Source organism: Amblyomma mixtum, chromosome 8 (genome assembly GCF_055824585.1).
Source record: "Amblyomma mixtum isolate Tamu chromosome 8, ASM5582458v1, whole genome shotgun sequence".
Taxonomy (NCBI): Eukaryota; Metazoa; Arthropoda; class Arachnida; order Ixodida; family Ixodidae; genus Amblyomma; species Amblyomma mixtum.
The window spans coordinates 111,175,235-111,199,417 of NC_143019.1; the positions used below are offsets into that span (position 1 = coordinate 111,175,235).

Here is a 24,183-nt window from a genome sequence, read left to right on the forward strand (position 1 = left end):
TGGTGTTTTTCTGTAAAGTATGCTTGTCCTACTTTTTTTATTTCCATTACTGACCTAAATATTCTCTCAGGGCAATAACTGGCGAAAATAGCTGCGTAACTTTATTGACTCCGAGCACCTAATAAATTAAACTGTCGAGAGTTTCTGTTAAAAGAGCACTACCATGAAGACTACTAATGTTTATACAATTGGGAATGGAAGTGTCGAAACCTACAATGAAAAACTAAATTGAGGTTGCTATCCGAACAACCCATACCTCTGCATTACATCCATCTATATCCACACCTCTGCTTGCACTTATCGCTCAACCTTTAACCTTTACCTTTCCTGCTTTCGCCCCACTCATTGTGCTTTATCTTTCATTGTACATCGTTATCGCCCATCCTGCACAGATAGTGGCGAAGGTTGTATTCGGCCCCTGTTGGCAACAGCTGACATCAGGTGAGCGAAGATAAAAAAGAGGAGCGCGGTCGGTTTCCATTAGTGGCCGCCATAGGTGGGCACGATATAAGCACTCTTCGTGCTTCGTTTCAGCTTCGAGAAGCAGCTCAGACCGAGGGAGACACAACATGGCTCGTTCATTGAGTGTGGTCGCCCTGCTGGCCGTCTGCATTGCTGCTTGCGTGGCAACTATTCCTGGAGGCTGGTCAGCCAAGGAACCGCAGTCCAGCCCCAAATACAAGGAGCTGGCGCACTACGTCGTCGCTCAACGTGTGGAAGGCCTGCAGAAATATGACACTGTTCTCGAGCTCACCAGTGTGGAAACTCAGGTAAGTAAGACACAGGAGGAGACAGATTTGGATTCCTAACTTGAAAGGTTTTTTTATGTATTTCGGTGCATTGTTTCTACTCTTTGTTCAATTTCTCCGTCTAACAACCAGTGATGTGCGGAGACCTTCGATACTCTGGATGTATTGCAAGAGAATTTGTATGTACCTGCACAGGCAGATGAAATACTGTTAAGCCCATCATTCAGAAACCAGCTGCACTGGTCCCTTGTTCATAAATAAGGCAGCAATGTATTCTTTACTTTACATTTTACTGATTTCCTTCTTTCGAATACTCAAAGGACATTAACACAATGTAAGTTTATTACGGAGCTAACTTCATGTTTTGCAATTTCTCAGAATTTTGGCCTTGTGTTGCGGAAGAAGAATGTGTGTCTACGCATATTTTCAAACGTAGAACCTAATCACTGTGAGCTTCGCTTTTGTAAGCATCCTAGTTTCAATCGCGCTTAAAGAATCCCTAGAATCCCTCTACTCAATAAGAAATTAATTTATTTTTATAATCCACCATTCGTGATGGGCTGGCTGAAGCGCACTGCAGCGAGCACTGGGAAGGCAGAGCAGCCTTTAGACTACAAAGAACACTGAAACTCCCTGTGATCCTCGTTTTTTACTGCTTTTTTTTTTTGTTGAAGCGTAAGGTGTAATGCAGCTTTAGCGTCCTCTCTGAGAAAAACTAGTGAAACATTTTGTTTTTATTCATCTGCTTCCGTACTGAATTTGCGAATGCTCACAGGAATATTTTTTTTTTTATGGGCGCTATGCGATATCAAAAATCAGTTTTGAGCTCTTCGGAACAATGCAGTTCTTTTTTCCCTTAAGACTTATGTTGAGTCCGTAATACTGAACAACCGCATTTTTCTTTAAAATTTAGTGCAGTAGGATTTTAATCCATTTCCTGCATTTAAGCATGTCATGCTCCATCCGTGTCAGACATGGCAAGGGCGTGCTTTTCCCCTCTTCAAACGGCAGGTTGTAGCTGGTGTGAACTACCGCCTGACTTTCACCATCGCCGGCTCGGAGTGCACAATTGGAGAGATCGAATACAGCGAGGAGCGCTGTCCACCAAAGGAGAACGCGGTAGGTGATCGAAAAAAATTTACACCACTCCTTATACTCGACGACTAAGTGCAGAATTTCAATTTTGTTTTTCCTTTTTTAACTACAGTCATTACCACCACGATGCGCAAGTGTTGCCGGATTTCCTGAAATTTTAATTTGCTGTACTATTCGGACTAATCGCTCGCAAAACATAGTTGGTTTTGTTAATAAAGAACATTTAAATGTGTATGTCCTCAATACCGACTATGTACTTTCGAAGAAGCATGTTTGTTTTGCATGAATGAAATTCTTGCGCTTTAATTTTTTGAAAGCTATGAAAACACAGCTGCATTCCGAATTCCACGTGGATTTTCAACTAGGCCTTCAGCGATATTCAATGGGAACCATTGCAAAATGAAACTGGTGGGGGAAATAAAATACCGCGTACTTTCTTTAACAGTGTTTACTGATTTTACTTGTCACAGGCAAAGGCAACCTGCACAGCCGTTGTATACGAGAAGCCCTGGGAAAACCTGCGCTCACTCACCTCAGTCAACTGTGAATGATTACAGAGAAACCAAGGAGGCGTCGCATATCTCCGAATACTCGCTGCTCTCATTTTGAGAATAAAGTTTTAACCTATCATTCGAACAGCTCTGGAGCACTTCCACACCAATGCCAGCTTGATCACTAGTAAAGAAAAAAATACACACTCGACCTCTAAGAGGGGATCTTTATGTGCAGCCACTAATGTAGCGCCTCTCTGCACTAAAAGGAATATCTGACCGCTTAGCCTTCAGTTTTTCGTTTTACAATCCTCGAATATTTTATTGTCTGACATAACTTTTTTTTACCATCCTTGTGATCAGTTATAAAAAATTACAATTATATTAATGTTTATGCACGGTGAATGATTCACAGGATCACATCCTGCTATGATGAAGGCAATCTCCATTGGTTGCCTCAGGCATGTGCTCGGCTCATGGTTTATTGTACTTGCTTTTCGCCAAATATTTCCAGAGCACATAACCGACTTTTTTATTAACAGTAGTATAACAGAAGTTTAGAGATAAAATAAGCGTGCATGAAATACTCTAAATATTTTTCAGTTGCGCGAACTTGGAAATACCTCTATAACCATGACAGATACAATGGGCCTTTTTTCTATTATATCCCCGGTACGTTGCTCCTCTTGTCTGAATTTAAATATTGGCGGATTAGACTTTTCCAGAAATAGCAAAAAACAATTACTGGCACGTTCCTGCGAAGAGGCAGAAACTTCATCGCCTGCCAATATTGTTGCATGTAATAGCATAGATCCCATTTAAACTGTACGTGTGATAATAACGTCTATATGTTTTACCTGTTCCTGTCCGCTATTCTTGTCTGGCCGTTCGTCCGCACTACGTTAAAGAACGCGAAAGTGACACACACTGGAGAAAAATGCCAGCTTAAGTTGTATTCCAGTTCACGCCTAATGGAGTGAGTATCCGTAATCATTATGAATACCGCCTCTAACTAAGCGCCTGGCTCGTTTCTTTATTGTCTGTTTTCTGCAAACGAAAAGACAAGATACACTACGAAAGGAAGCTTACGGCCTGGTTACTCCCGTACTATTACCAAATAAAGGTAAACAGGCACCCATCAACTTGAGTTCAAGGTTCTTGGCGAGATTGAGAGCTGGAATGAGGTTTTAGCTAATCGAATGATCATTGAGCGGGTCCCCTACAGATAGCCACCCATAATACTTCAACCCAGAAAACGAGGCACAAAAAAAAAACAGGGAAGGGGGATCACTAACAAAGGAAAACACGGTGAATTGTATGAGATAAGGGGCGTAAGACAAAGCGGCGGATGTAAAAGAGCCTCACCAGAAGTTACAGAGGGTGAAGGATCGAATGCTTCGATGACGGGGACGCTCCTGCATATGCCCTGCAGGCTGTCGTGACCCGCGAGTGAGACGTAACCGCGCAGCACAGGGACAAGAGGCTCCGCTAACGTCCACCTGTCCCATAGACATCTGCCAGATCAGCGACACCGAACTATAGGCGCCAGTAGCCGTAGGAAACCAGAAACGAAGCGACTTTTACCTAAAGCGTTTTCCTCGACGAATCCTGCTCCTCCGATGCACCGCAACGCAGCGATGGTAGACAGCACCAAGCGAAAAGGTCAACCATGTGCCATAAGCCAACTAGCATACGAATAATTTTGCTTTGATATGCACGTCAGAGATAATAGTTTTACATTATGGGTTTCAACTTAATAGAAACAGCTATTTGACTTTTTGGAACCCGCATAACATCTCTCTTTCGTGCGTTCTCTTTAGGGTTGAACACCGCATTTGTGATATTCGTCGTACATCGGCTTGCTGGAACTAGCAGGCGCTTGTAGTGTCACCGTTTATTTCTTCCTCTTCAATAACCTTCTTTGTCTTCTTGCATCCCGCAATAAATCTTTGTTTAAGCCAAAAACAGTGCCTTCAGTGATATCATCCTCCGGACCAGTCTCACCTGGAGCGTGTGGCTGCAGCGAAAAGAGGATCAAAATAAAAACAAATACTCGTTCCGTGATGTCTAGACCAGGCGACGAGTCAACAGAGAGGTGAGGTACACGCTACGTCACTGTTCACAACACGTGGTTCTTCAATAGTGGGCGAAAGAAACGATTGCACCACGGTTTGTTTAGCGACAACGCTTGCTGTTTAAGCTCGGCAACAAAACATGTCATATCATGCGTGCATTTCTACAGTGGGGTATTCCAGGCGCAGCACTGAGTACACCAAAATTTCTTACCAGGGAATTAAACGTGAGAGCACCATGGTACAGTTTAGGACGAAAAGCCGCAGTGGCTGTTGCTTCTGCCGGTACGATGAGGTCGCTATTGAGAGCGAGGTTCCCTAGAACACGAGTGTAGGTAGATACATCTGCAATTTCATTGGAACCGGAGTGACAGCTTCTTGCTTATTAATTAATTTCCCAAGCTGGTGGCGATTGCAAATATCAAATAAGCGAGAAGTTTACGTTGTATAAATGACAAATTTCCACGGCAGAGTGAAAGCGTTTACCGTGAAGAACATCTTGACTGCCGCCTTCATTAATTGCGTGCTGACAGAGAGCTCTACACATATTTACACTACACTTTGCACAACTTTAAAAATAGGCTTTTTCAATAAGAACAGCGCTTTTTTCACCATAGCACTGTCAGCCGCGCAGTACATCAGAATACAGCTAAGACGTGCTAACTACCAGGATGGTTAACGAGTATTGAACAGTTAACTTTTTAACTATTAACGTTAGGCTCCTTAATTATTCAGAGGCGTGCAGCCAACTGTAAGTAATATCCATATAATTTTTATCACAATAAGTGGAAAACTGGGTTTTATCACATTAAGTTGTCACAATAAGTGAAAATAGCCAAAATTTGTTGTGCCACAGCGCCGCCAGTAACCGCGTTTTCGAAATCTTAAAAAGGGATATGGGTACTACTTCTGACGGGCTACACGCCTCTGAATAATTAAAGAGCCTAATAGTAATAGCTGAAAACTTAACTATTCAATGTCAGTCAATCAGCCTGCTAGTTAGCATGTCTTAGCTGAATTATGATGCACATCGCTGTTGGCAACGCTATGCCGAGAAAAGCGTTCTTCTAACTCAAAAAGCCTATTTTTAAAAATTGTGTAAATTCTTAGGTAACACACCCTATAGAGCCGTGTCTGCCTTGCCTTTGGGACTGTTGTGTTGGTGCGCGTAGCCAAGTGGCGGCTGCCTGATGTTAACGAATGTCATAAACTAGTGCATTCGACTGCAGACTCGGCGCGTTATAAAACGAAAACTATTTCTTCAATATTTTGTATTATCGCTGATTACGAGGACAGCTTTCTGCTGCAAGTAATATACCTAAGGTTGAGTACATCACAGCGCTCACTTCCTGCTCAAGCACGTTCTTGACGGACCTGGAGCTTGGAGGTATTTATCGCAGATGCTCTGTTTTCTGTGGCTAATATTCCTGGCTCTGCGTTCGGCTTTGGCCTCGTCCCGCGATAAGCGGCGCATATTTGAAGAGCAGTCTCATTATCGCAGCGGGGATGGCAATAACTGCCGAGAGGATGTCTTTTCGAGCAGTCTGAAATCACAATGTTATCCACGCGGCGGCGACAAGCATTGAGCGAGATCCGAGCTCCAGGGAAACAGGTGAAGGAAACTGTCGCTATTTTTTGTCTTATCGTAGAAGGTTCTCTGCCGGAATATATATTTTACTAATTGGATCATGGTCAGTTTATTGGAGCGTGCGGTATGAAAGGGGGAAGCAAACATCATACTTAATTCGTATGGTTATTTGGCTGCTCTTTCAGGTTGCCACGAGACAACTTAGTAAGAATCCAAATAATACATAGTTATTTTATGATAATTCTCAGTAATGGCCTTATTATGTAGCTTTCCATTCCGTGTGTTCTTATTTTCGTATAGTTACTTCAAGTGTTCGGGTTCGTAACTGCGAAGTATGTTTATAGGCTCTCCATGAAGACTGGAACTTCTTAAATGCTGGGTTTCTGCAAAGTACTCGCAGTTACTGCATGAACCCATAAGCACGTGGATGCAAAGAATGCTGCCTAATAAAAAAAGGACGGGGGGGGGGGGGGGGGCTAATAGAGCCTTCAGGATTCCTCAGAAATTTTCCTATAGATATACAGGTATGATGAATTGTGCCTTGACTGTTCTTCGATGTCACCAGCGTCGGCCAGATGACTGATGACCGTAGATGTAGTCTTCTTAAAGTATTTCTCCTGTAGAGTAGCAGTCGCGCTCGCTCGCTGTGCTGAACTGTGTTTGTGAAAGACAACAACGATCCAGAGGTTTTAAGCTCGCTCGCAGCCCAAACGCTTGGCCTGAACCTTTGTTGGGCGTTCCAAAGAGACCTGTGTTCTAGTAAGCCACAATCCCCTCTTACATTTGGTGGCGGCTGCTATACGTTCCCCCTATCATCCTGGAGCTCCGTAGCCACACCTACCTTCGACGTCCGTTATGGCCGAAGTCGCCAGCCATACAGCCCCCATCCCTTCGCCTACCATCCTACAGGGTCTGTTCTGAAAGTAGTAGGACTGTTTTTTTCCTGGGCGAACGGGCGGACGAGAGGTGGTCTGCGCGTACAGGATCGTTGAAGGGGGATATTGGGAATGCTGGGGAAAATCGGCAGTCGGCTCTCGGCCGTTGAAGAGAGGAGGTCGCTTGTACTGTGAACCTCTGTAGAAACGTCTCGTCACGCAAAATCATCGAGCGTTTACTGGATCAGCGATACGCGATCAAATTTTGAGTAAATCTTGGTAAAACGGGCAGAGACTCACAAAATGATTAAGGAGGCCTACGGTGACGCTTCCATGGGTAGATCAGATGTTTTTTGAGTGGCACAAGCTGTTCCCAGAAGGTAAGGAAAGAGTGGAGGAAGACGACCGCTCCAGACGCCCTTCGACCAGCAAGACCAACGAAAATGTGTAGCGAGTGAAACATTTACTTAACAGTGATCGTAGAATGAGTATCAGAATGATTGCTGATGACTTGAGCATTGCTCAAACCCAAGTTTTTGAGATTGTGACAGAAAACTTATCCATGAGGAAAGCGTGCGCGAAGTTGGTGCCGGGAGTGTTGTCAGAGGAGGAAAAGGCCAACCGGTGGATCTTCTTGATCATGTGAATGAGGACCGCGATTTTTAGGCCAGCACAAGGCGGCAGCGCTGCCACAGCCCCCCTACAGTCTCGACTTGGCCCCGGCAGACTTTTTTCTATTCCCGAGAATAAAATCGACGCTCAAGGATTACGGATCGGTAGATGTGGTTCAACAGGCCGTGACGAGGGAGTTAAACAGCACTCCGGTCCAGTCGTTCCTGGAGGCGTACGAAAACTGTGAAACTCATTGGCAGCAGCGTGTAGGTGCGGAAGGGTGCTACCTTGAAAAATTATAATCGTTAGTGCTATTCTCTTGAATAAATTTTGTTTAAAAAAATGAGTCCTACTACTTTCAAAACAGACCATGTATGTTCCAGAGGGCTCTGGCAGCGTCATCTCAGCGCCTTCAGCGGTGCCGGCGACCACGATGTCGACGACTGGTTGTTCTCATTCGAGCGTGTCAGCGCCTACAATAAGTGAGAGGTTGCCACCAAGCTAGGTAACCTCCTGTTCAGTCTTACCGGCGTAGCAAACATGTTGGTTGGTTGGTTGGTTGGCCTCAAGTTGAATGGCACATACCCACTACGGGGGAGTGGCAACATGGTTCTGAAAACATCAAGCTGACTCGCCTACGTCGTCTTCCTTCAAGAAGAGCTTCTCTGATGTATTCGGGCGCCCAGCTGTGCGCGAATTGCGCGCCCAACAACGCCTCCGCGCTCGCGTTCAACACCCACTGATTTGATGCTACCTCTTCTGAGAATGTCACAGCTGCTGCGGGCTCGTTTTGGGGGCACAACCCGCCCCCCCCCCCCCCCCCCCCGCATAGCCTTGAAATACGTTCGCATCAATAAAGGGCACATTATCTGGGCCGGTTGACACGACTAGGCAATAAAAACTTTGGCATGGGTCGCGACACGTTACTGGTTTGCTATAAGGCTTATACGACACCGATTCTGGAATTCGGTTGCGTCCTGTTCCCTCGTAGCGCGAACTACAAGATGCGGAATTTTTGTCTTACTGGTAAGGCGTGCCGCACGGCTCTGTCTCGGGCTCCCAAAAGCAGCTTCAAACACCCTCCGTTATCTGGAAGCCCTATCACAGGTCTATATCTCCGCTTCCAACTTCTCACAGTGCGTACTTTCCTCAGGTTCTTTGGTACGGCCCCCGACGTTAAAGATGATCTGAAGAGGAATCTGAACTTGTCTTTTTGCCGCGGGAACTCGATCTACATGTTCCGAGCTTTCTTAGAAACTTCGATTTATTGCCCTTTGTGGCCGATTTCCTCAATGAAATCGAATTGACGTCCGGCTCCCGCCTCTTTTTTTTTTTTTTGAATTCTCCCTCGCATGGTGGGCGAAGTCAACCAACGCGTGGAGTGCCTTTCACCCAGTCCCGTGGCGGCTTGCCGCTCTGCCATCGACGGAGTAATACGTAGTAGTCCGTAGTAGCAAATAGTCCCCGCGTATTTTTATTTCTGCGGGCTTATTTTGCGGCTATATTATCTGCGAATGAAACTATCTATTCATGGCACCTAAAAAACTAAACAAAGCGAAAGAAAAGCCTCCACGGAGCTGGCGGAAAAGCACTTCACGCGTTGGTCGACTCCGCCCACCAATCCAAAAAATAAAGGCGGGAGCCGGATGTTAATTGTATTTAATTAGGGAAATCGGCCACACAGGGCAATAGGTCGCAGTTTCTAAGAATGCTAGGAACGTGTAGATCGAGTTCCAGCGGCAAAAAGACAAGTTCAGAATCCTCTTCAGTGCACCTTTAATGCTCCAATTTTTCTATTCCAACCACACCTGTTTCTTTTCTGAGCATTGGCACGTTATCAGCTTCCGCAAGTTAGGTTCAGGGAGAACCGATTAGCTCCGCTTCAGGTCTATCTGATCTCCTTGCAATTAGTTGCTGATAGGCAGGTTGACCCCGTCTTCTGTTACGACCATACTTTTTTGCCTCATGCGAAACATATGCGCTCAAACATCCTAAATGGTCTTCTTGCGTAAAACCTATAGAATTTTCCTCATCATGCTGTTCTCTCCACTGATGTCTCCTGGGGCTGTGAGAAGGCAGTAAATGGGATATATTCGCAGGATCTGGCTTGGAGTTATGCCGTTTGTATCCATGATTACAGTCCTGTATTCTTTGGAGAGTCTCTGGCTATTGGTATGGCTGTTCTGAATATTATGAGACATGTAGGAAGGGTTCTTATTCATGCAGACTGCCTTTCAGTGTTAGTCTGTCTTTAAACTTCCGGAGGCTCTCTCTTGAATCGTACCCTTAGGTTTCTTGTTCCGCGCACCGTAAGGGAGGTTCATTTTTTCTGGGTACCTGGCCATTCGGGTGTCTATTTAAACGAGGTGGCTTATTTATTAGCAAGGTCAGCTCTATGTGCCCCTGTAATCTATCCCGTCCCTCACCTCATTCTTGTCGAGACTTCCCGATTCCAGCGGTTCCAGTATATGTCACTGTGCATCTTCAGCACTGTGCATCTTCAGCACTTAAACGTACTATGCAATAAATAATTTAGATTAGTTACAGCAGATGGGAGAGAGGTATTCCGTCACTCGTCTACCCAGTGCAAATAAAGTTTGAGCTAGCATCAATAACAACGAAGTTATAGACGATTGAAAATTACGCTCCTACTCTCCCCACTCAACTCGTACACGCAGGGCACTCCAAAAAATAAAGAAAACAGCTCTGTGACTGGGTCCCGCCCATGATTACGTCATTCGCTGACGTTCGGCTTGCAACTTCCGGTTGTCGCGCCCAGCACTCCAGCAGCAGCGTCGGCAGCGTCTCTCCAGTCTCTCTCCGCCTTCCTGGATTGCGTCGCGCGCCGAATTTCTTTGCTTGTCACTGCGAGTAAGGCTCTGCGAGTGGCTCCCGAACTCCCGACAGGGAGAGGCGGCAAAGGCAAATTGAAACCATATGCGTGACGGCAATGCCGTGCATCACGCTTGCCCGAGGGGGTCACGAGGCGGGACGAGCAGACGATTTTCACGGCCATCGGAAGTGTGCCCGTGACGTCGTGGCTGCCGTGGCTCCAGCAAATGAGAGTATGTGGTGGCCTGCCGACGTCATGGGACTAGTGAGGTCTATTTTCACAATTTTAGTTTCAAAATCGGTCACTACGACACCAATCGGCCCGCGAATTTCAAAAAAGATGGTTTTTAATGATGCATAATAAACTGCCGGCTCAGCTCCAAAGACTCATACTTGTTGTGAATGCTTCTTAGCATCATTTCTAAGTACTGAAAACATTTACAAACGAATTTAATTCGTTGCATAGTCAATTTAATGTACCCATGGAATGTGCGGTCTTGTAAATCAAGGCTGTGTGAGGTGTTAATTACGCTTCGACGATGCGGAATCCCTGACCTAAATTTGTAGTTATGCAGATGCAGGTTCGCTACGACAAACTTTTGTGACACATGTGGAGCAGTTGAAACAATAGAACATTTTCGCATTTCACTTCAGGTTTACATTTCAGATAAAGCAATATTTGGAGGTCCCTCTTTCGAGGTTAGGACTCCCTCTGTCTCTACCAGTTCTTTTCTCGTTCGGTACGAGCGCCAAGGGTTTGTCGTTAAGTAGTGTTTGAGGCTGCCTTTATGACCATTATTGCGAATGGTCGGTTACCTTGTTAACTAGATATAAAATTTTGTCGCATGTCAAAGAGTGTATTTTATTCTATTCTTGGTAGTTCGAATTTGTTTCAGTTATTGAAATTTCTCAAGAATTACTACAGATTTTTCTAGTTCCATTAATTCCACTATTCTGCTTCACCGCCACACGCCTTTTTTCCCCGCAAAAATATTCCCTTGCCATTCACCACAGTCTCTTTTCCAATCCCACCGCGTGGGTATATGTCATGTTTACTGAGGTAAACAACAACAACAACGTGCAGTGTAGCAACTGGCAAATCATAGAACAAGCTGGCCCTCCGACAGCTTCTGAAGCCGAATAACACGCGCGGTGATCTAAGCAAAAGCACAAAAGAAGAGTGTGCCAACATGACTAAACCGATCTTGATGATCTAACATGGTGGCAAGCATAAGCGCAGCGGCGAAGACGCTATAAACTTTCTAAACGGGATCAGGAAAGAGATTAATAGCGACAAATGCGAACAGCCCGAAAGAAGAGTCTAATGATGAGGTCGCCGGAGGAACATGCAGTCGACAGGCATGCACAAGTGGCTTCAAAGACCTCCAGCGAGAAGGACCGGCAACTCGAAATGCTCCGAGCTGCTCATACAGTTTATCTCACGAAAACTGTGGAACCACTGCAAGATCATTTGGATGCGACTCATCCTTTCATGCCCAAATAAAGCTGAACAAGGGCAAATGTGAGTTCGCATAATTTGCATTTCGCTTGACCAGGTGAATCGGGGCAATTTTTTGCTGAATATTTTTTCTGCACGACTCTGTGTTAAGGACAACCGGATTTGTGTACTGTTTTACCTGCGATTTAAAGCGTTTTATTAGAAAGGCACAACTATAGCCCAGTTTTGTGTTCACCATCTTCGCAAATCACCACACGCACTTTCAGTTTTCAATTCATTACGATCGAATAGGGTGGGAACCTCAGCCAAATGCAGAAATAAGAAAAGCTGAGTGCCAAATGTTGCACGTGCTTTAACGTTTGCAACGCCTTGAAAATACACGGAAGGATACTTCATGAAGAACAATTTGAGCTCAGGCTAGTTGACTGCTTAGCACTGCAGTATATTGCAGGTGCTGCATAGTTTCACAAGAAAACAAAAGGAAAGAAGCTAGGGAAGACGAGCGCCTAATCATGCTGAACGACTTCCCCGGCTTCTTTCCTAGTAAAACTATGCAGCACCTGCAGATTACTACTGTATTACGGCCGGTTCCGCATGCGTGGATGTGCACCCGTCGACTACATAGCATTTTGGCATAGCACTTCTTCCTCATGTTTCAGAATACAAGGGCACAGCACCAAACCAAGGACCGCCAAACGACAGGAATTTTTACCCTTAAAGAGACACTGAGAAACATTTTTCACTGTGGATTACTTTGGCAAAGCGGTTTTTCATGTTTCCAGGCTGCAAAAAAGGATAATTGAAATTAGGGCATGCAAAACGCAGGCTGTTCCACTTAAAACTCTAACTAAAAAAGATCAGAGAAAAATGCATTTCAACCGGACATCCCAAGATTGCGTGCAACCAATAAAACCGCCCCTTACTCACTTACAGCGGAATACTTGCATGCTATTGTTCCCACGCCAGTGCACCCTATAGCCACGCATTTTGATGGCAGCGATTCGTATGAACTTATTCGACAGGGGTGACTAGCACAAGAAGATTGTATTAGTCATGCTTCCTGATAATTTCCTTCTAATACTTTTGGTTTTAGTAGGACTGGGAAACTACCCCCCGTTCCCTCATGTAATCTCCTGTCCTACCTTTTTCTTCCTATTCTGAGCCATGGTGGATCAACTGATTTTTTTCTCTGTCTTCCCGGTATTGGCAGTTTGAACAGCAGCACTCGCCTATTGGACAGTTTCAAACAAAATGGAAAGTGTCGCCCCTGGCATTCGTGTTAGCCTTTATTTGCTATTACTGCTTTTTCCAATCTTCTTATAGCACAAAAAGCTTGCAACACTCAAAAACATCATATTTTGAATATATTTCCCGACTACAGAAGAACTGAGTTCAAATCGGGAACACAGCCAGCGAAACGGCAGCACCCAAACAAGTTGCGACCTCATTTGTGCTGCTGAAAATTGCCACTACATTTCATCTCTATCGGCCCAAAACGAGAGTTTGTGGAGCTGATTAAATTAACTACTGCAACATTTCTGGGTTCTTATTTGGCATTCTGGCATCACAGTGTTCTTTACTATGCATACAAGGAATGAAAAACACATGCTTAATTGCACACATAATGACAGGTAGAGTTACAACTTTAACTATCGACGTCGTGGTATCAGTGAAAAAAACAAAATAATTCTAATTCTGGGTTGAATGTCCCGAAGGAACACATGGGCTATGAGCAACACTGTAATGTAGCGCCTCAGACAAATTCAGACCCTCTAAAGCTCTGTAATGTTTGCTGACATTGAGCAGCAGGCAGGCGGCTTTTGTCTTTCACCTCCATATTAACATGGCCGCCGCCTACCGGTTCGAGCCCGAGAACTTCGGCTCAGTAGCCGAGCGCCATAACCACTGAGCCACCGCAGCAGAGCGTGATACAAAGATGCTTTCTGTAACCTATCTTTTGAAATGAAGACCACCCAAATCATTCAAGTGACGAACCTCTCAAGCCAGATCTCTTCGGCGTGCAAAATTCTGGACACTGCAAGCGCGAAGGGAGAAATGGCGCAGCAAAAAGCAGAAAGCTCATCCGGCATGCTGAGGTGGACAGGGTGGGGACAGTCATAGTTTTGAGCTGATATTCCCTGCTGCAACAGTCTACAGAAATGAACATTTCTGTCTTCTGGCTTTTTTCTAGTTGCTCTACTAAAGAGCTCTTAAAGGAAACACTAGTGAAGTTAATGTGGGATTATAGCTCTGTACACACTTCCATTTGTAGAACACAACGCTAGCACGAAACAACAAGTAGCTGACAAGGAACAGGTCTCCGCTAGTGCAACTGTCTGCCACTGGCGCATCACGAAGGGTGAACGCTCTCACACTGCAGAACCTTTCCTTGAACCAACACAGGCTGATTCAATCATCATCATCAGCCTTAATACGTCCACTGCAGGGCAAAGGGCACTCCCAGGTCTCTCCAATTAACCCTGTCCTTTGCAACTTGCGGCCACCGTATCCCCGCAAACTTAATCTCATCCGCCCACCTAACCTTCTGCCGCCCCCTGCTACGTTTGCCTTCTCGTGGAATCCACTGCGTTGCCCTTAAGGACCAGCGGTTATCTTGCCTTTGCATTACGTGCCCTGCCCAGGCCCATTTCTTCCTCTTGATTTCAACTAGGATGTCATTAAACCGCGTTTGTTCCCTCACCCACTCCACCCTATTCCGATCTCTTAAAGTTGCAGCTCATTTTTCTTTCCATAGCTCGCTGCGTTGTCCTTAGCTTAAGCTGAACCCTCTTTGCTAGCCTCCACGTTTCTGCTCCTTAGGTGAGTACCGGTAAGATAAAGCTGTTGTATACTTTTCTCTTGAGGGATATTGGTAAACTGCCATTCATGACCTTAGAGAACCTGCCTTATGCGCTCCACCCGATTATTATTCTTCTAGCTACTTCCCTCTCATGATCGGGATCAGTGGTCACTACCTGCCCCCAGTAGACATATTCTCTTACTTCTTTCAACACCTCGATGAAGAGATTCAATCAGCTGCGAGTTATAAAAAAGGTGTATGTTTTCATGAAAAAAGCAGAAGAGTCGGTCTCACAAATCAACACGACCGGTTAACCTCATATCGAATGCGCGTGGCAGCAGGAAATTCATAACTATCGCTGTCATTCACGAGCTAGCCTCAGATGTGATATCACTTACATATCAATAATCAGCGTCATTTCTAAATGCATACCTCTATTCAAAAGAACAGACTACCACAGAAAGATATTTTACGATAAAGGCTGGTTTGCTTCAAATTCTGCGTGCGCCCTTCAATTTGAAATGTGCATGATTAGCGCTGATTTCACGTTCTCACATCTATGATGAATTATTTGTGCTGACAGCAGAAAACGTACACGCATTTTCATTTACATTTTCGTTTAGTAAGATGCTGAAAAGGTACCTCAGCATATTTATGTGAAAGCCAAATTTATTAACATCATTTTTCATGAAACGACAAAGCTAATAATGCTCTTTGTACATGCAAAAACCCCAATTACCCTTAAATCTCACTCCCATCTCTGGATTTAGGGCAAATGGAGCTACAGCACCTGTGTGCACTAGGCAGTTCTTTGGATCTCTTCAGTCCAGAGCGAAAGTCTGACAAAGAAAATACCAAAGCAATACAGGCCAAAAAGTGCGAGACAAGCTTTTTTTCTGACCATTCTACTATTCAAAGCTCGGCTGCACTTCGGCTTTAAGTACGAACGCTGCACATACTGCTGTTGTGTATACCACGCTGCTTCATACCTTAAATACACGATTTCTAAAAGCACAAGTGAAAGAGGAAGAACCTCTATCCTAACGCAAACAGCTAAGTCGCTGTCTGATTCCGCTGATTCGGAGTCCACGTAGTTTAACTGCTAGAGTAATGACACTTCAATTACAAGTAACTTACAAGGAATATGTAAATCCGGGCCGAAACTCTATTGGCGGGCACATGTTTTGTTCCTGCCGAGAGCCGAATGGCAGTACGGCGTTTGTATATAGTACGGCTTACGAGTAAAGCAGAAATTTGAGCGAGTTGGTACGTGTTCACTTTGTTCACAGCACAAAAAATGACTGCACAAAAGACGGCACCACGCTTGTTCTTCTTTGTCTTCGTCTTTCGTGCCGTCTTCATGAGCGGCTTACTAGGGCAAGTTTGTAGGGCATATGGACCGTGATCGTGTGACCACCGACACTGCACGCGCATTAAAGCCCGTGCGCCACCAGCAAACGACCTTTCGACAATGCTGGCAGCTGCGATAGGCCCTGCTTCTTCAAGTCTCTATGGTAGCGGCGTTGACAGGGCCGATTCTACGCATAGGCCTTCGGGCAGTGTACAGGTTCGAAGAAAATTAACTTACCGCCAAGATGCGAAACGTCACCCGAATAGTGGGCTCCTTCCAACAACACCGCATTCAGCGTAGTGTTTCCGGTGTAGGCTCACAAGGGACGACGCGCTATCCGTCGAGCGCACTGATGCACAATTTTCGCACAGCTGTACGCACAGCTCTAGTCAGCACCTTACCATTGTATGACTGAAGCAGCGCAAGGCCGGAAGCCAAACAAGAGCGCAGAGAAAGAAGGAAACGGACAACACAGCGCTGTGTTTCCCTTTCCTCCTTTCTCTCCTCTCTTCTTTGGCCTTCGGCCTTGCGCTGCTTCAATCATACAATGCATAACCAACTCGCCCATCAGTTCGTGCTTTCACCTTACCATGTTTTGTACACCGCATAAGCGATTTTCATTGCTGTCGGAACTTCACATCTTGGCAAGGAAGAGTGACAAATTGTTCATACAGTCTGAAACACAATGGAAGAGCGCGGGATAAACCAAACGCGGAATACATCCAACGGTGGCTAGCGCTAGCGCTTCGGCCATCTTCGGCTTCCATCGGCCTGTTTTGGAAGGCTTCGACGCTTGTGGATTAGTGCTATAGTAAAGCACTAAAACTGAGTGGCGCTTTCGTTAAAACAATAATCATGTTTTTGTACGCATATTTGTATAGCAAACTTGACAAACCTGTCACGCGTCGATGCATGATTATGCTTGACGGTGCGTGCATGCGTTCGTGTACGGGGTCTAGCGAGCCAAATCCTAGGCCAATCCGACATGCTGACTAGTGGCTGGCACCGCATGTTTGCGGTGTGTTTGCGGTGCAAGCGAAATGCTGCACTCGGCGAAACTTGAAATACCACCGTGAGCTTCGCTTGTTTTGCCGTGCTGCTGCTGCTGGACACTTTGCTGCGCCGCTGTTACTGTGCTGGTATCAGCAAAGAAAGGTTACCGATTCCTTATGCCTTGGTGGGGCGTCTGTTGGGGGGCGGCTAGACTGCGGTTGGTCGCGCGCTCATCCAAGACATGGTGGCATCTCGCGGTTAACTGGTCTGTGGAGGCGCATGTGTCAGGGATGACTGGTCGACAATGATTCCAATGCCAGTAATGCGGTGTCTTCCTTCCACGAGTCGGAGATTTGGGCAAATGCATCACTATGTGTGCTGCGAAAATGCCTGGTTCATAAGCAGCGACAGTAGCCACGTTTTCTTGGTGCGTTCCGATCACAAGACAGCGCCCTCCTTCAGTGGGACTTGTTTGGAACTTAGTCGCCGATGTGCGTATTATGCCTGCAACATCTGTGACTGTCAGCTCAAACCGATCGGCTGCAAGGGATAGCTTCATTTGTGGTGTGAAGGATGACGGAGCGCTTGTCTGTGGCCGGGACTTATAGCAAATGCGAAGAGAGTTTTGTCGGAAGCTTTAACCATGTGCGCACATCAAGCGGTACCATATAAGTCATACGAGATGCGACATGCAAAAATCACCAGTCACTTCAACACCGGTCTCCAGAAGTCACCAATCACTTCAACAGAAAGAACTGTGGAGTTGTACGTTAATTCCAGCGAACACCAATGAATCTGCCCATACAAATATTTCAACTCGTCTGTCTGGCGCAAACAGTGTAGTAAAGAAGCTAAAGCAACCGAACTTGTGTTTCCATGCCTTATATCGACTCCATACTGGAGCTAGAGGTGGGAAACAGGCTGCAGTTTTTGGCGGAGTTACAGCTTATGAAGCACGTGCAGGATTCTGCATTTACACGTTAGGATGCGCCTAATTAAGTGTTCACTGCTACGAGACCTAGACACTTCTCATCTAAAGGATATTTCCTTCCAATTAGATTCGGCAGCATTCTGTAAGCTTCCGTACACTGCATACCATGCACGTGACCTCTCATGAAAGCATTCAGATTTGCGTGTCCTTTCATAAGTCTTTTTGACTGTTTTGAACAGTTATTTCAGTGCATTGATTTCACTTACGTGCACCGCACTGTTGTGTTGCTGTTGATTTCCGAATAAGTTTCTCAGCAATATGAGAGCAACATTATAAAGTGTCCAGATCGTCTTTGTGGTAATGCGACTCTCAAAACCGGTGGTAGAGGACTCAAGAGTGCGATTGCGGTGGCGGTTCCATCTTAAAAGAAGGCTCCCGTATTAAATCCCAAGCTTCATTATGCTTCATGCCATGCTGATACCGGTGCGGCAACATGTGCGGTATGCATATTTGTCGCGTTTGAGATTAATTCGCGTTATTCTGGAGTCATACTGGCAATTAATGAATAGATTTGTAATTTGTCATTGAAACAAGGAATGAGAACTAATTTCTGAACTTTTGACACTACCTGTGAATTCAAAACTTCTTAGCGGGGCTTACGTGACTTCTTTAAGTGTATGTGAATGCAGGGTGTTTCACCTAAGACTGAACATATTTTTTCAAAATCGGCTTTTTGAGTTAGAAGAGAGCTTCTTCAGCATATTATTGCCAGCGGTGTAGTACATCAGAATGCAGCTTGTACGTGCTAACTATCAGTCTGGTTAACTAATATTGAATGGTTAACTTTTTAACTATTACTCTTAGCTCCTTAAGTATTGAGAGGCGTGTATCCAATAGCAAGTAATATCCATATCAGATTTTTGAATTTCGAAAACGCTGAAACCTTGGCCGCTGTGGCCACACAAATTCTAGCTATATCAAAGAGTTACGTGCACTGGAGAGGTCGCTTTGCCTGCAAGCTTCTCGAAAGCCCGTGTATTTTGCCGCTATGCAGCCAAGATTTGTTGTGCCACAGTACCGAGGGTAACCGCATTTTCTAAATTTGAAAAACTGATATGAATATTTCCTATCGTAGCATACACACCTCTCAGTTATTAAGGAACCAAAGAGTAACAGTTAGAAAGTTAATTATTAAATATCAGTTAACCGGCTTGCTGTTAGCACGCCTCAGTTGTATTCTGATGTACTACATCGCTGTCCATACTATGCCAAAAAATACTCTTCTAACTCTAAAAGCCTATTTTTAAAAGCTCTGTAAAGTCTTAGGTGAGAAACCTTGTATATGCTACCAATATTCAGTTTTGGAAATTCCCTCAAACCTTTCTGCTACAACCCACAATTCACTTTCTAGACGTCATGCTTGATTGAACTCGATTATGTACCTTAGCATATTTGTTGCTCCTACCACACATTGTTACCCTTCAGGGTTATTTGAGCGCATCCACTCGTTTCGAGCGCAAAAAAATCCTTCTGTTTCTCCTGGTTTCGAAATGTCACTGTCATCTGCACGACAGGCAACAACAAAAGTGCTATCAATAAGGCTTTCATCATGCGTGTATACCAAATCTCTTTTATAATTCCATAATTGGTTAAAACTTTTATAAATGGGTTAAAACAAGAACTAAATGGTGCTGTAAAAGTTTCTCAGCTCGCTTTTTACATTATTTGCAGTGAACTTACAATGTCAAGTTATTGCTCAGTGGGCATGCTGTCATATACAGGTCTCAGAAGTGCAACCTCTTCACACTATATATAAGTCTCTGCTAAAGTTCAAAATGAATAAATGATACTATACGCCAAGGGGAAACTTATAAAACTGTAATAAGTTTATAGCGCCCGGCGACGCTATAAAGCGCCGGCGCTAAGATCGGCGTTACAGCGTGAGCTAGAAGGAAATAAAGATGGATAGCGCGTGCTCGAAGCGCACGCCCGGCACGGGCAGTTCGGAACTAGAAGCCTGCCACGCTGGTCATCTTGCCCTGGTGCTCCGCTGCGACCCCGCTAATCCTCAACAGTGGTGACCCGGCGAACCGTGCCTTCTATCCCAGCGGCGTCCTAGCATGGCGTACTGGCAGGACCCAAGTTTCGACCCGACGCTCCCAGCGTTCCGGCCTGCAGGCGTCAGCGGGTGGTTCGCCCAACCGGAGGCTGCGATGTACCTGAACGGCATTACCATCCAGCCGTTTAAACACGCAGTCCTTTGCGACATCCTCCCGCCCGACCTCCTGCGGTGGCTCACCTACTCTGCCTTTGGCTGCCGGCCATACGATGAGCTGCGTGCGGTCGTCTTGGCTGACTTCGGCGCCTACTATGTTCCGCCGCCGCTCTACAACGCAGCGGACCCGTTTTCGCCGCCGCCAGCCTCTGGTCCTGCACCGGCCTCGCTCGCGCCCACGCCGCCTTCATCAGAACCCAGCCCGCCTCAGCAGCCCATCGCCGCCTCGCCGCCACTCCTGCACAGCGTTTCCAGCCGGCTGTCTCTCTCGACGCCACACCAGGTGGGATCCGCACGAGCTTCGCCTCGCGTCCTGCTCCCACTACTATCCTACCCGCGTCTCTGGCCCTGCCTCCTTGCGCTTCAGTGGCGTTGTCCCCAGAGCCTCCTGCAGCCAAGGACGACTCTGCGGCAGCGGCCGTGCCGAGGCTTCCGGCATCTCCATTTACCTCGTCACTACCGCCAACAGCTCTGCAGGCCTCTGCTTTGAGGTTGAAGCCGTCGCCCGCTGATGCTAAACAGCCCTCGACAACGACCAAGCCTGCTTGTCACACTCCCAGCCCCTCAGAAGGTCCGCAGAGCACTACTCGTCATCAGGAGCAGGATGAGAGGGCCAACCCGGTGACAGCAGTAACACGCATGGCGGTTGCCTCCAGCCCCACTTTGCCTGAAACAGTTCCTGACCCAGTGTCAGTGCTTGCTCTCAAGCCCGACCATGCCTACACGCGCATCAGCACTGGCCAGTCGCTCCGGACTGCCACTCTCGCTTTAGACAAGCACCTGGCATTGAACCGAGCAACTTCCTTCGTCATCACCACAGCTGTCACCGTTGTCTCGTCGGTCACACCTGTGCCAACCCTAGTGGCCGGCCCGCACTGCTCGCGCCCTACATCAGGGGCACCTGAGCCATGTAAGCCAGCCATTTCCACCTATTTGAACGACTTGAAGCTGGCGCTACAGGAGCGACACGACACCACGCTAAAGACCACATCTGTCCACGGAGCCGTTTCGGCCGCTCCCTTGCTTGCGAAGGCGTACTCTTTGTGCCAGCTTCCCGCCGACATCAGCTGCAACGGTCCAACACCATTGACACTTGTGCCAGCGGGCAGCACTACAGTCGGTGACGGCCCGACCATGGCCTTCATTGCCCTAATACCCTTTTCAGCTCGGCACCATTGCATCATTCGCCCATTGCGCAGCAGCCAGGCTCGTCCACCTGAGCCCGCGCCCTCCACCCGACGGCTCTTCCCGGACCCTGACATGAACTTACCGGACCCCCCTCCATCGTGTGACGTCCATCTGTGCCCCGTCGGCGCGTACATTTCGCCGTTCCGTCTAGGCGGGGGGCCCTCTAACGCCCGGCGACGATATAAAACGCCGGCGCGGAGATTGGCGTTACAGCGCGCGCTAGAAGAAAATAAAGATGGACAGCGCGTGCTCGGAGCGGACGCCCGGCACGGGCAGTTCGGAACAAGAAGCCTGCCACGCTGGTCATCTTGCTCTGTTGCTCCGCTGCGACCCCGCTAATCCTCAACAAGTTTGCTTGTTGCTCATAATAAGTAGTAATAAATAGCTGAATGGTGAAACTTTGTTCCCTTTAACATTCAACGGGCATCTCTCGACGAGTTGCTACTAAGCAAGCAAACATGCACATGACCAGGATCAGCCTCTGCGAGCTTCCTCAGCGCGCCCATAAGCACGCACAGCATCGGCAAGCCCTCACTCAGCATGTGCATGTCCGCGTAGATAGTGTGTGTACAGATATCCACACAGAGTCCGTCCATGTATCAAGCGTATGTCCATGCCGAGAATGTGTGTGGATATCTATCCACGAGCTGTACACAAGCACGTCCACGCAGGATACATTCAGCACGCACTAGTTCACGCTCAATGTCTGCGAGTTCTTGTAGAAATGTACGTCATCGCGCACAAATCAATTTTGTCGTACAAATTTACGTCCAGCTTTTTCTGTAGGGTATCCATAAGCAAAAACACAAATAAGTGAGTAGCGTAAACAGAAGAAAGTGCAAAGGCATTCAAAAAGATTATACATGTCCCGGCGTATTAGCGCGGAGTAACAGACCGGAAATAGAAGGAGAAGTGATATTTGTAATTGCTTGCTTGGAAAAGATTCGCCTTTACATTCCACCCATCGCTTGCATTCCACCCATCGCTTTCATCTCTAATGGCTGAACGTAATCAGCAGACGGAACGCATCTGTGAACCTTGAACAAATCAACATCACGCAGTTCTTGTTACTTGACGTGTGCCTGAAGGCATTCGAACAACTGCCTGCTTTCGTGAGTTTGCTTGCTTAGACTTCCTGTACCCTCTAATATCATCAGAGAATATGACTGCCGTATGTGTCACTCCAGTTTGAAGAAGGACGTGTTCCGACAGGCCCGGTTATCCCAGATGGTGCTTTGTAAGAATCTCCCCTTTGCTGAATGGATTCCCTGGTAAATGGGACGGTTTGTAAAGCAAACAATAAGTACATGAATTAGACACAAGGTGAAACTGCATTGCTCAGTAGTTGGTCCCATAGAACAGAAGGTGCCTCTCCAACAAGACCCATTCTCCGTGGGGATCGACGAGGTTGACAAAAAGGCATGTCCTCTTTAGAGCGATTTGTACAAAGAACTCATTGGTAGAACTTCCGGACCGCTTGAAAAAATATTAATATAGGGATTCCTGTTTTGGCATCTGCTGTCAAACGGTGCGTGTCAACCATGATGCGCAAGGGCGCGTTCATGTTGAACTTTTGTCCTCTCAGCAAGCTACAGCCTTCAGGTTTTTTCACTATATATTTCAAAAGAGTAAGATCGACGAGGATTTTTTTGAAGTTCAGCCATTCGCTAGCGGTAGTTACTGCGTATGAAACAAATGCATGCCAAAAAAATTTAATATTATTCAGAACTTGCTGCTGCTGTTGGACCGACCAAAACTCATTGTTTGTTTAACATTGCTCGCACTTTTTGCCTACATGTTGTCTTCTAGCATCCGATAACACTTTTGATAGGGCCTGTAAATTACCGAGGCCCAAATATGGCCTGAGTAATTTACAGGTAGCGATATGACGACATAAGAAACAATTCAGTGTTTGACGACGAATAGCCTAGCGATAAAACGTAGCCCGTGGATTTGTTCTGATGGTGCTTAAAATGCTCACCGGTAACGGAAAAAGAAACCGGTTGCGGTAGAATTTATCATCGAAGCCTATGGAGCTTCTTAACACCGAAAAAAAGTCACAATAGGAGCAGTCAGGGTTGCCTTAAGTGGTATATAATAGAACGGTGCAGGACGTTTCCCACCAGAGAGGCCCTTCCACCAGTAGGGACGTGCTATAAATTCAAAGTAACAAGACGCTGCTACGCGAGATTCGCGCTTAACGTCTGCCCGTCCGCTTCGATTTCGTCTGGCCTTGTGCTGTGGCAAATAGTTTTGAAAGATGCTGCTTCGTTCCAGGAAGCATAAAAGTTTTCGCTCTCTATATTATGTGTTCCTTGATATCAGCAGGTAACACAACCTTTCGCCCAGAGGAGTAGAATTTATCAACGAACAAAGAAAGCAACTATGAGTTAGTGTTCGACGCGCCAGCTACGCAGTAAAATACAATGAGCGCGAAACTTTCTATTTGTTCTTGTTTGCATATAAGCGCATTTTGCACTTTTAGTTTAGTAAATTAGTGATAATAATTGATCCCCGCCGCGGTGGCTCAGTGGTTACAGCGCTCGGCTGCTGACCCGAAAGATGTGGGTTCGATACCGGCCGCTGCGGCTGAATTTCGATGAGGCGAAATTCTCGACGCCCGTGTACTGTACGATGTCAATGCACATTTTAGAACCTCAGGTAGTCGATATTTCCCGAGCCCTGTACTACGGCGTCTCTTATAGCCTAAGTTGCTGATCATAACTGACGGGTGATTGAGACACCAAGGGGACCAGGGAAATGGGCAAAGTAGTGCGCCAGCGAAGTCGATTTTCTGGGTGTTGGAAACCATTCAGTGCCTCAGCCTTAGCCAGAAGGCCTTAACCCAGCATGGGGCCGTCGATAGTTCTCT

At 46.3% G+C, this 24,183-nt stretch overlaps 1 protein-coding gene across 1 annotated transcript; it reads left to right on the forward strand.

Moving 5' to 3' along the window:
• Window positions 1-466: 466 nt before the first annotated feature.
• On the forward strand, window positions 467-2,474 carry LOC149333905 (cystatin-2-like). The gene is made up of 3 exons (XM_089558831.1): window positions 467-770; window positions 1,761-1,868; window positions 2,315-2,474. The coding sequence occupies exons 1-3, from the start codon at window positions 570-572 to the stop codon at window positions 2,393-2,395; spliced, it is 390 nt and encodes a 129-aa protein (XP_089414957.1). The 5' UTR covers window positions 467-569; the 3' UTR covers window positions 2,396-2,474.
• Window positions 2,475-24,183: the final 21,709 nt, after the last annotated feature.

What these genes read in the sequence shown, in the direction of transcription:
- LOC149333905 (XM_089558831.1), top strand. Translation starts at nt 570, where the DNA reads ATGGCTCGTTCATTGAGTGTGGTCGCCCTGCTGGCCGTCTGCATTGCT. An exon ending in TCACCAGTGTGGAAACTCAG is followed by an intron (nt 771 to 1,760) that starts GTAAGTAAGACA and finishes TTCAAACGGCAG; the next exon opens with GTTGTAGCTGGTGTGAACTA. An exon ending in GTCCACCAAAGGAGAACGCG is followed by an intron (nt 1,869 to 2,314) that starts GTAGGTGATCGA and finishes TACTTGTCACAG; the next exon opens with GCAAAGGCAACCTGCACAGC.